The 11,238-nt window shown below is 45.7% G+C and overlaps 1 protein-coding gene across 1 annotated transcript; it reads left to right on the top strand.

Moving 5' to 3' along the window:
* Window positions 1-467: 467 nt before the first annotated feature.
* Window positions 468-3,645, top strand: LOC142571073 (carbohydrate sulfotransferase 1-like). Its single transcript, XM_075679368.1, has 2 exons — window positions 468-994; window positions 3,121-3,645. The coding sequence occupies exons 1-2, from the start codon at window positions 485-487 to the stop codon at window positions 3,616-3,618; spliced, it is 1,008 nt and encodes a 335-aa protein (XP_075535483.1). The 5' UTR covers window positions 468-484; the 3' UTR covers window positions 3,619-3,645.
* Window positions 3,646-11,238: the final 7,593 nt, after the last annotated feature.

The following is an 11,238-nucleotide window of genomic DNA, read 5'->3' as shown; positions in this document are numbered from 1 at the left end:
ATGAATTACTCTGTTTTCTTTTTTCGTTGCAGAGCCTCAATGCGAACGAAAACATGTTTCGCTTTACTATTATCCAGCATATCTCTCCTGAGCTACAGCGTACTATATTCATGGCGAGCTTTGCAGCTACGTAAGTAATACGAGAACTCGGTATATTATCACTTTATGGCGAAAACACAGCCCGATGAGTGTGCTCTCATGATTACAGTCGAAAACCACTCTACCGAACTACAATTGAATCGACTTCCTAAGCCATATGTCCTATCGACTCTTTGCTAACTCACGCCTATCATATAATCATAGAAACAATAATTCGGTGAAAAGAGCCTAAGCTATGGTAAGCGCAATGTCTAGAAGAAAATGTAGTTGAGAATGAAAACGTCATATAAATCAGGTCAATGCACTCGCATCTTCCTGTTGTTTTACGTGAGAATGTAAGACTTGCTTTCTTCTTTTGGCAGATTTCCAACGAAGAAGTTTCCTCATGGAAGGTGCACGTACAACAGAATCTCCCGTTGTGGTCAACGAACATACAATGGCGTCAGCAGATACCAGTGATTCTTCTTTAGAAAGACTTCTCCCCGCTGCGTTTAGAGCCGCGCTCGAAAGATATCCCGTGGTCGCTGCAGCGGATGTGAAAATAGTGGTGATCGTCGCCTATTACCGGTCTGGGTCATCCTTTGTTGGCGAATTGCTGTCTTCAGCGCCAAGGACATTTTTCCACTTTGAGCCTCTTGTCCCGTTCACTGTCAGCGGCAGTATACGACCAGGAAGACAGAGCCACGCTTTCCGTCTGATAGACGACCTTGTCAGGTGCCGCTTCGAGCCGCTCTACACAGTGTGGCTGGAGAACAACCTTTACTACAAGTTCAACCACTTCCTGGCCGACCTCTGCGAAAATGGAGAGTCTTGCTCCTCCCCAGATCACCTGTCTGCTCTCTGTTCAAGAGCCGAAACGCAAGTTTTCAAGTTCACCAGACTTCGCGTCAGTCAGGTCAGAGTTTTCACATCCCAGATATTTCTTTATTTATTTATTTGCTTACTTATTTATGCAGTAATACCAGCCTTCATCAGGCCTAGGCAGAATGGGCAATACAAGTGAACTAATTCAATCAAAACATTTAGCACACGAACGCAAGAACAATCATGATGTCATTGTTTATTATAATCGGCCACCTATTCGTGTCAACTGCAGTACTAAGACCGCTCCTGGGGATCCACAATTACCCCAGTCTTGCTATAGCTGATTCCAAGTTATGCCAACAAATTTTCTAATTTCATCACACCACCTGGTTATGTAACTCTTATACACCAACGTAAAGCTAATAGGCAGCTTTACCTTCAATAGGCCTGACCTACGCGATACTTGTGCTTCCCAGCTTCGTTTTTGCTCCTAATTCCAGTTCGATTAAAACTCTTGAAGGTCGAAGCAATCTCTGAAGGAGCCGTTGTAGCTTTTTTGCATCAATAACACGAGCTCATGTCTCGCGCCAAAATTAGGGCAGTGCCCACAGATTCCCATCATCTTTTCTACTACAATTCCGTGGCTGCTAAAATGAGCCATTCTGGCGACTTAAGGTAATGACACGGTGAGAGGATCCTGGTACGGCTTTTGGCGGCTGATGTGAACCGCCTCGCAGCCACGACAGCGTTTGTCCGACGATGAGGTCACCGGTTCGGCCATATAGTTCACAGGCGCTGTAAGCTGATTGAATTGGAACGGAGCCAGATATTTCGGAGGAAGCTTCAGAGGGTGTTCTGGAGTGTAGAATGTCAGCCAGATAGTATAGTACACGGCGAAGATCTCTGCAGGCTGAGCGTGGTCGCGGCATCTTTTTACCATGCCGAAGGCATCTTTTTGGAGGCCTTCAGTATGGGTCGCGAAGGAGTGAGCTAGTTGATGGCAAAATTCTGCATGTTGAGAATTATCTGAAAGGCCTAAACTTACAGACGTCCGGCTGATACCGAAGTATGGTGTCCATCAAAAAAAAAACTGTGAGAAACACGTGGCGTTCTTTTGAGTGGCGGTGTTATACGCGTGCGTGACAAAACGAAAGCTTTCTTCCCAATTGAAATGGTCAGATGAGTCGTATAGTGTGAGCCAGTCACAGAGAATCCCCTTCAAGCGATCCGTTAGACCATTAGTCTATAGCTGATACCCCGCTAATGATGCAGTCAGTAGAGCTGCACGGTGCTAGTCGCGCATTAATAGCGTCAGAGAGGAGGACATGACCTATCTCTGTGAGTAGTTCTTCGACCGGAGGAGTGGACTGGTAATAGACCACCTCCTATAGTCTATCACCAGTCCACTCCTCCAGTCGACGCCACTGGGCGTTCCCGGCCGGGCTGCTCCGCTGCTGCCATGGTGACTCTCTACCTTTCTCCCTCCTTCTATCTCCTTCACTCCTATTTTCAACTCCCCTGCGGGTGCTGAGCCGTGCTGCCGCAAGGGTTGCAGAAGACAGTGCCAGCCTTTTCTCCTTTCCCTACAAGAACCAATTCTCTCGCGGTGGGCAGTGTAGTTGCATGAAAGCCCGTAGGTTGAAAGCGTTGACTCCGCGAGATGCGGTAAAATGATGTGCAGCAGTTTCAGTGTATCTTTCAGGTGCTTTACTGTGAAAAGAATGGCTTGCTGCGAAAAGCAGTATAGCTTTCTCATTGACATTGTTATGGAGCTTTATTCTAGCTTCCCCTGCATACTGGCAGACCTATGTTCGGTACCCCAAAACATTTATATCCACGCATTTCAAAATTTGATTGTGTTAGTATTTTCTCCCGTAGTAAACTGTACATGCATATTCTAGGTGTGTCGAAAGATTAAAATCACGCTTCATGACTCTACCATATGTGCATATATATCTTTTGCACGAAGGATTGGAGCTGGTTCGTCAAACGTTTTGAAAGCGTACCAAAGCCGGTACCAGCAGGAGGATCAAGAGTATTTGCAGGCTATTGCAAGTCTTGATGTTTCCGTTAAACGGCTTCGTCTTCCTGGAAGTTCCACGGAGCTGAACCAGAATTGTTTTGAAAACTGCTTGTTTAAACAACAAATGTGCGTATACCCTGGCTAAACAAGCTACGTTTGTTCACGTATAGCTTACGTAAATTTATTTGTCGCAGGTGGGATCTTGGATTGAGCGAAACCCGGACATTGCGCAGTCTGTTCGCGTGGTCCACTTGGTGCGAGACCCGCGGGCCATCTACTCTTCTAGAAGAGGTCTTCGCTGGTGCACGGACTACGAGCCCTGCGATAGCGCGGCCGCCTTGTGTGACCAGATGCGATCAGACTTGGATGCATTCAGGGAGCTCACCCCTCGACTGCAGATAAACAGAACGTACCAGATACGTTTCGAAGACCTCGCCGCGGACCCCCTGAACGAGACGATGCGGGTGTTCGGGAGCCTAGGTCTAAACTATGCACCATCCGTTTCGAAATACATTGAAACCCACACGGTAGCAGCTGCAGCGGAAATGAGGAACCCTTACTCGACGAAGAGAAACTCGAAAGCGGTTGTGCACATGTGGAAGAAGAAGTTGTCGATGCAAAAGATACGGGAAATAGAAACGACGTGCAGTGATGTTCTTCAAAGGCTTGGTTACAAGAGCGTGCCGAAATGAGCGAAACGTGCAAAAGCCTAGTGAAACAGTGACTACGTCCTCTAGCTAATGGTGATGACGTCAGTGCAAGAGTGATCAAAATGCTAAGTGAAAGATGTCTCTTCGCAGTATAATAAAGGTCTAAGAGGCTATGCTTTGATCTGTAACGCGTTCGATGTATACTCCAGGGACTGCCGCACAATTAGATGAAAAAATGTGCAATATGAGCAGTGATGCGCCATCGACACGCTAAGGTAAGCATTAAATCAGCACAGATAATCCAGTTGTTTCTTTTTATCCGAACGACAAAAAAAGCTCACAACCAAGCACTTGTTCCTGCTCACAGGCTACGCGGTTAAGAAAACACTAGCAACAAAAACGTCTGAGGCAATAATTTTGATAATTAACAAAAAGTTGCTACTTAACTTTTTTTTGCTAACTTAGGGCACTTGCTTTAATTAAAGGTAGAAGCCGAGGTGAATTAACGTAATGTCTGCTGAGCAGAAATCTTTAGGTTAGCACTACTTTCGAGACACGCGACCTTAAAGTGTCTTCTTATAAAACCAACGTCCCATTTCAGAGTTTCCCAAAAGTGTGCCTGTAATATTTCAGGAGGTTTGTAACTGATACTTCGAAGCATTCTTGAGGATATTTTGGAGACAAATATCCCGAAAGTCCTCGAATTTATCTTGAGCCCACGTGCGCTTTTCTATTCACTCCTTCTCGGCTTTAATTTCGCCTTTACATGTGCCCTGAGGTTAATTAACAGAAGTTGTATGATTAGCAGACTGAGTCATGAGAGAAAATTGCCTCAAGGAACTTCTTACTGCTAACGACCCTTAGCAACGTAGGGCGTCTGCAAAAATAGCAGGGGCCCATGCATGGCTTTTTTCAGAAGAAAACGATCTCTATAAAAAGAAAGACCTGAAGTATGCGGCCTGCGTGACGTAGGGCTGGGAGAATGTTCGGCACCTTTAGCAACAGCGGCACCAACTGTCGGGTTAGTTTGCGTGAGTGCTATGGGCTCAATAAGTGTGTTTTCACATTATAATAAACAGTGGTGTGTTTGTGTGTGTGCGTGTGTGCTTGTGTATGTGTGTGTGTTTTAAGCTTTGGTTCTCTTTAATTGTTGATTTAGGGCGGTTTACCGTACGGCCTTGTACTCTCAAAGGCACATCACTCGGCGTTTACATTTTTTTCTTTCTTTTTCCGAATGTCGTTGCTGGTGCCTGGCTCTGGCCTTTTTGACTATCGCATTATAGACCGTGTGGACGTGCAAACTACCTCGGTTAGCTCGGATGCGAGAAGAGGAATTGCCTCGAAAGGGCTAGAAATTCTGAATCCGATGTATAAGCTGATGTAAACATTACAATACCGCACTGAAAAAAAATTGGCTGTAATTCCGAAATAGTACGGACTCGATAAGCCAGAAGACGAAGTGAACATGCGGATTAAAGAAAAGCCGTACATTGGAAACAGCGAGCGGAGTTGTTGCTGAGCAAACTCAGGCTGACAACTATTTGTCATCACGAGCTACGGGAAATGACAATAAATAGGCAGCTGCATTGCATTTGAAAGGGCGCGAAATTCATTTTGGAAATAATCAGTGTGCACTTCTCCAAGGGGACTCCCCCCACTAGCTTTTCAAACATCTGAGGCGATTTCTGAGGTGGTGCATCTTCCCAGTTATTATTCTTGCGTAAGCCTGTCCATTTCCTTTTGCATCTGTCACTCAATATATATATATATATATATATATATATATATATATATATATATATATATATATATATATATATATATATATATATATATATATATATATATATATATATATATATATATATAATTTTCAGCTTAGTTCTTGCTTTGTTCTACAAGCTAGGCTTTGGTACTTGTGTTAGCTAAACTTGTATAAGCTGGAATAACTTATAACGCATTTTTTCCTTCACTGCTTCCCTCGGTATTGTTTGATTTTGGGGGGTATGATACATAAATATGAAATAAATGACAACGTTAGCCAGCTCGCGTTATCATCTCTGCATTGTCTTGACATTGGCTGCACACCACGATGCGGAGGAATGTTGGCATTTAGCGGAATTTCTACGATTATCAATTTATCTCGAGAGTAGGGGCGATATGCCCAGACAATTCGCCGACAATTAACATCGACGAAGTTGCTGACTACACTCCATTCGCAGCTTTCTCCACGGCTGCGTGCTCACTCAGCGAGCGAACGAGAACTTGTGCTCACTCAGCGAGCGAACGAGAACGCGTGCCGTCGATTAGTGTACGCCGCTGGTGCCATTCCACCTACCACAATAAGCTTCGTCTCTGTGCGAGTCAGAGTTAAGGCATTTACACTGTGCAAGGCATGACATCTGTGCAAGGGGTGGTGCAAGGCATCAGGGCCAGCTGCTTTGCAATGCGAAGCATGGGCGGATAAAGTAAAGAAGTAGATCCAGTCGATCTCACTCGGATCTCAACCAAGCATCTAAAAACGGAACATAAACCGCGCGACTGCCCAGCTGATGGCGAAACTTGCAGAATCTGTAACGCAAGAAATCACTTTGCTGTTTGCTGCAGAAGAGTGGCGCGCGTAGGTGAGCTCCAGGTGATGGCAGCGACTTTGAAATTTTAGATGTGTGTACCGGTAACAGACAGAATGAGCGTGATTGGATGGTGATACCGAGACTTGGCGGCGGCGTACTCAAGTTCAGAGTCGACACGGGATCTCAAACTAACGTCATACCGTATTCAGCTTACAGGAAGCTGCGGCCATTGCGGCCTGTCAAACGCAGCAACACCAATTTGCGGTCATAGGGTGGGGTCATCATCAAACACCCAGGTGTGATCAGCCAAAGAAGTAGTCATCGTTCACAGACGCCAGCATTTGGATTTCTTGGTCTCCAAGAAAGGAAGGCAGGCACTGCTCCGGCTCAATGCAAGTGAAATGCTCGAGCTTGTTACCAGGACAATCGACGCAGTGGCAGCAACCAACTCTGAACAAGTAATGCAGGAATTCGGCGAGCTATCCGAAAGTACCGGCTGCGAACAGCGACACTACAAGATGGTCCTGTCTGCGGATGCTGTCCCAGTAGTTCAAGCAGCCGACGAGTTCTTTTGGCCCTAAAGGAACCACTTCGCAACGAGCTGAAGCGGATGGAGGAAGCGGGCATCGGGACAAAGTTCAACGAACCGACTGAATGGGTAAGTCCATTGGTAATTGCCAAGAAAATAGATGGGAAGTTGAGGGTTTGAATGGATCCCAGGATAATCAGCGCTAGTATAAAACGAGAGCATTACGAAATGCCGAGGCGGGAGACCATACAGGCGGAAATGGGCAGTGCAAAGGTATTCAGTCAACTGTACGTGAAAGCTGGTTTTCATCAAATTCCTCTCGATGAAGAAACTTCAAAAATCTGCATTTTTGCAACTCCTTTCGGGAGGCATAGGTTCATGCGGATGCCCTTTGGTATTGCGCCAGCGTCAGAAGTATTTCAATAGACTCTGAGCGAAATATTCGATTTCTTACCGGGCGTTCGTGTGTATGTAGATGACATTTTGATTTGGACAATCTCGCAGGAACAACATGACCATCGGTTGTGATCCATACTCGAGGCTGCTAGGCAAGCTGGTTTTAAGCTAAGAGCAGAGAAGTGCAAGCTTGGTGTTCGCGAAATCGAATTTCTGGGTGATATTTCTCGAAAGACGGCATAAAGCCCAACCGACGGCTGATCGAGTGCATGAAACAGATGCCCATTCCGGCCGATAAACAGGAAGTGCAGCGTCTTCTGGGTGTAGCCAATTATTTTTCCAAGTACCTTCCCTCCTTGTCGCAGAGGGCGTCTTCTTTGCGCAGCCTATCAAGCATGATGCAGTATTTGCATGGACACCAACCCACACGCATGAATGGCACAATATCTGCGACAGCCTTGGCCAGCAGCCACTGCTAGCTATCTTTGACCCTGAGAAAGATCCGAAAGTGTCGTCAGATGCATCAATGAATGGTTTGGGTTCAGCTCTCATGCAGCGTTACGAAAGTGAATGGCGTCCTGTGGTGTACTCATCAAGGCTGCTTACTGATGCGAAACAGCGTTATTCACAGATAGAAAAGCAAGCATTGTCGGTGCCTTTTGGTTGCCAGAAGTTCATTATTATTATATTTTTATCTATGGTCGACAGATTTTCTTGGAAACTGATCATCGGCCATTGATAGCTATAGCTCAAAAAGCAATCGCTGATGTGCCGCCTAGACTACAAATGTTTTTATAGGTCTTCGATACGTTCCAGGAAAAGAACTGATCTTGGCAGACATGCTCTCGCGAGCCACAGCCATGATGCCGGACCAGGGCGATGCGGACGCTGATGCCGATGTGGAAATCCACGCTCTGAGTGCGGACAGCCCTTGTCAGCGACGTCACGTAGAACCGGCTAAACGAAGATAAGGATCCCTACTTACGCGCCGAAATTCAGGCTGTTCCCAATGGTGAAAAAGTTGAAGTAGAGCTGAAACCTTTCACAGGCGAGCTGTCAATTGTAAAAGGTGTTTTACTCAAAGGTACAAAATTGATCGTGCCTGTGTCAATGAGACGCGTGATGATGGCACGAGTGCATGAGGGTCACATGGGCCTTAATAAACGTAAAGCAAGGGCCAAACATTAACGCAGATATCACATAAATAATCCAGAGGTGTGCTGTGTGGAAACGCGATGCATATAATTTACCCACCGAACCACTCATCATTAGACCTACGCGGCATTACCTATGACATAGGGTCGGTGTCGACCTATTCTATCTTTCGGTATGACCTATCTTTCGGTATGATACTCTTTCTAACTTTGCAGAAGTGGACGAGTTGCGTGACACATCGGCGACAACCGTCCTCGACAAGCTGAGGGGCATATCTGCGAGATATAGAGTCCCGTATGGGGTGTGTACAGACAACGGACCTCAGTTCAGAAGCCGAGACTTCTGTCAGTTTACAAGCAAGTATGACTTCAGACATGTCACCTCAAGCCCGGAGTTCCCGAGGTCCAACGGACTTGCAGAGAAAGGCGTGCAGGTAGGTCAAAGAATTTTGAAGGAGATGAAAGAAGCAAGACAAGACTTCTGGCTGGGACTATTTAGCTTCAAGTCAACCCCCTTAGAAGGTGGACTATCATCCGAGAACTACTCCAAGGAAAGCAATTAAGATCCACTCTTCCTGATTTCAGCAACCAGCAGAGAACGAAAGTGTGGAGACATGTTCAAAAAGAATATTCTAGACGGGTTCTACCACCACTAGAAAAGGGACAAACTGTTAGGCTGAAGAAAAAGTTTTGGTCACGGAAAGCGAGAGTGGTTAAGCAGGTGTATCCGAGATCGTACGAAGTGTTGACCGAGGACAACAAAACACTGCGTCGCGACAGGCAACATCTGCTCCCCACAGGTGAAGCTTTCATTCAGGACGCACTGGAACATGACCACGGTGCTGACGAACGCCAGCAAAGTACACACGCCGCTCCCGACCTGCCCGACCAGATTAACGCAGCGCCTGTAATGCACTACAACATTAAGACGATCTCACCGCCAGTTCAGACCACCTCAACGTCTGCAGTACGACTCGAATTTCCAACAGTTGTCTTGAACTCTTGAATTTTATTACTGTGAGTACGTGCATTACACAGCTGCTGTTCTAATATGTGTACTTTCAAAAGGAGAGGCGTGTATCGTGATCTGATATTACGCTTACCAGCGCAATCCACGTCATTATTTCTGCTCGGCACGACTTCTCCCCTTTCTTTTTACTTTTTCCTCTTTGATCTTGGCGTGTCTTTAAATGTACGCGCAATAAAGGACGCAAACCCTTTTTCGCCCGTCACCATGTCGGCCTTTTCAGTGCTGGCAGACATGGCTCTCATGCCCACCCACATAACGCACAGAAAGTTACACTAAGTACTTCTAACTTTGCGTACACATAAACCAGGACGTGGTACTTTTTTCGCAAAACATGGACCACATGTAGCGTAATGTTCTTACGAGACAAAAGAAAGAAACATGACGTAACAGGTCTATATAGGCTCATTAGGCAAAGCAATTTTTTCTGAAGTTGTATTTCATCGTACGTGTTTAACCTTATGCGGTACGTAATCTATACGCGTTTTATTCGCGTGCGGATTTGCAATAATGTTCCCACAATGTTTCCTAAGTATTGCCGTGGTGCCATCTGTAGTTATGGCTGGACAGCTGGCTGAATTTAGGATCGCTCGTAAAAAACACTCCAACCCCGCCGGGACACTTGCACACGTAGCATACTGCGAAGACTAATTATTTTGCGCACTTCCATTGATGAATGGGCATTACTCAAAACGTTCTCCTTATTATGGCCAAATATATAACAGGTGCCTTTGGTTATTTGACCGCGCACACCGGATAAACGAACTACGAACGTCGTGTGGCGCGTAAAAATAGAGGGGAACGAGAGTTTGGTGGTGGTAGGGATAAATTTTACTGTAAGGTGAGACGAGGAATGGGGAGGTGGCCGAGGGATCGGGCTCAAGTAAAGCCCTAGGCCTGCTTGGACTGCTCCCCCCAGTCCACCAGTACAAACTGTCAGTCGACGTCCCCGTCTCTCAGCCCGGCGGTCCAGTCAGTCTCGCTGCTGACAGGGTGCGAAAAAAGGAGTGAGGTGCATTCCTACATTATGTGTGTAAGTTTTCATGCATGTGAACAGAGCCTACAGAGGTGCTTCTTATTGGGCAAGCAACCTGGAAGTTTCGTTCGTTTAATCATCCGATTCTTCTCAGTTTTACCTAATTCGAACCTGTTGTCCTGTACAATTGATTTGGGACGTTACGAAAGATTCCGAAGGACGGCAGCAGGAACGTTTTTTTTGCCACAAGGAGCGTACGTAACTTACACAGAAGGAACTCCTATTATTCGTCACTCAGATCTTGAGTCCTAGTTCAATGGAATGCCAATACAGGTTTCTTATGGCGCCTCACAAACAGAGAGATAGAGAGATGAAATCAATATACATTTATTCATTTAGTCTCCGCCCCGGGTAGGCGGCCTCCTTATTCCTGGTAGCCACGTGAACATCGAGGGAAAAAACGAGAATTTAGTTATTATATTGAGACCACATAATCAACCATCGAACCTTGTGTTTTCGGTAGACGTCACCCATAGAGTGGCCTGATGCCCGCTGTATGTGGAATTCCTACGGTTCTTGGTCCTCCCAGGGAAGCGTGAAAATTCTGCAAGCATTTGGTATTACACCTAGAAACACCCCAAAAACGTGTATTTAGCACATTAATTATTCCACCCACATTTCAATATTTGCCTGAATGACGCGCGTAAGATTTTTGCATTTCTTCAAGATACTAACTTCGCCAGTTATATAGCTTTTTTCTTTTTTTTTCTTATAAAGCCTTGCAAACAAGCATATAACATTTTTTTTTAGAATTTTTGTAGTCGCACTATCAGCTTCATGGTACAACTATTGTCCATCAACACGACTCTCATACTGCACGGCGTACTGCAACGCCAGAATCATCTTTCCATGTGTTTCCTTCCCACCAGGTATTGCAACGTGTTTATTTTTTCCTGCACCAACTCACTTCCCGAACACCATAGGACAAATTTTTAAAGCTGTTAGTT

The sequence above is a fragment of the Dermacentor variabilis genome, chromosome 2, assembly GCF_050947875.1.
Source record: "Dermacentor variabilis isolate Ectoservices chromosome 2, ASM5094787v1, whole genome shotgun sequence".
NCBI classification, from domain to species: Eukaryota; Metazoa; Arthropoda; class Arachnida; order Ixodida; family Ixodidae; genus Dermacentor; species Dermacentor variabilis.
Note: the sequence above shows the minus strand (reverse complement) of the source record. Positions and strands in the feature narration are given on the sequence as shown.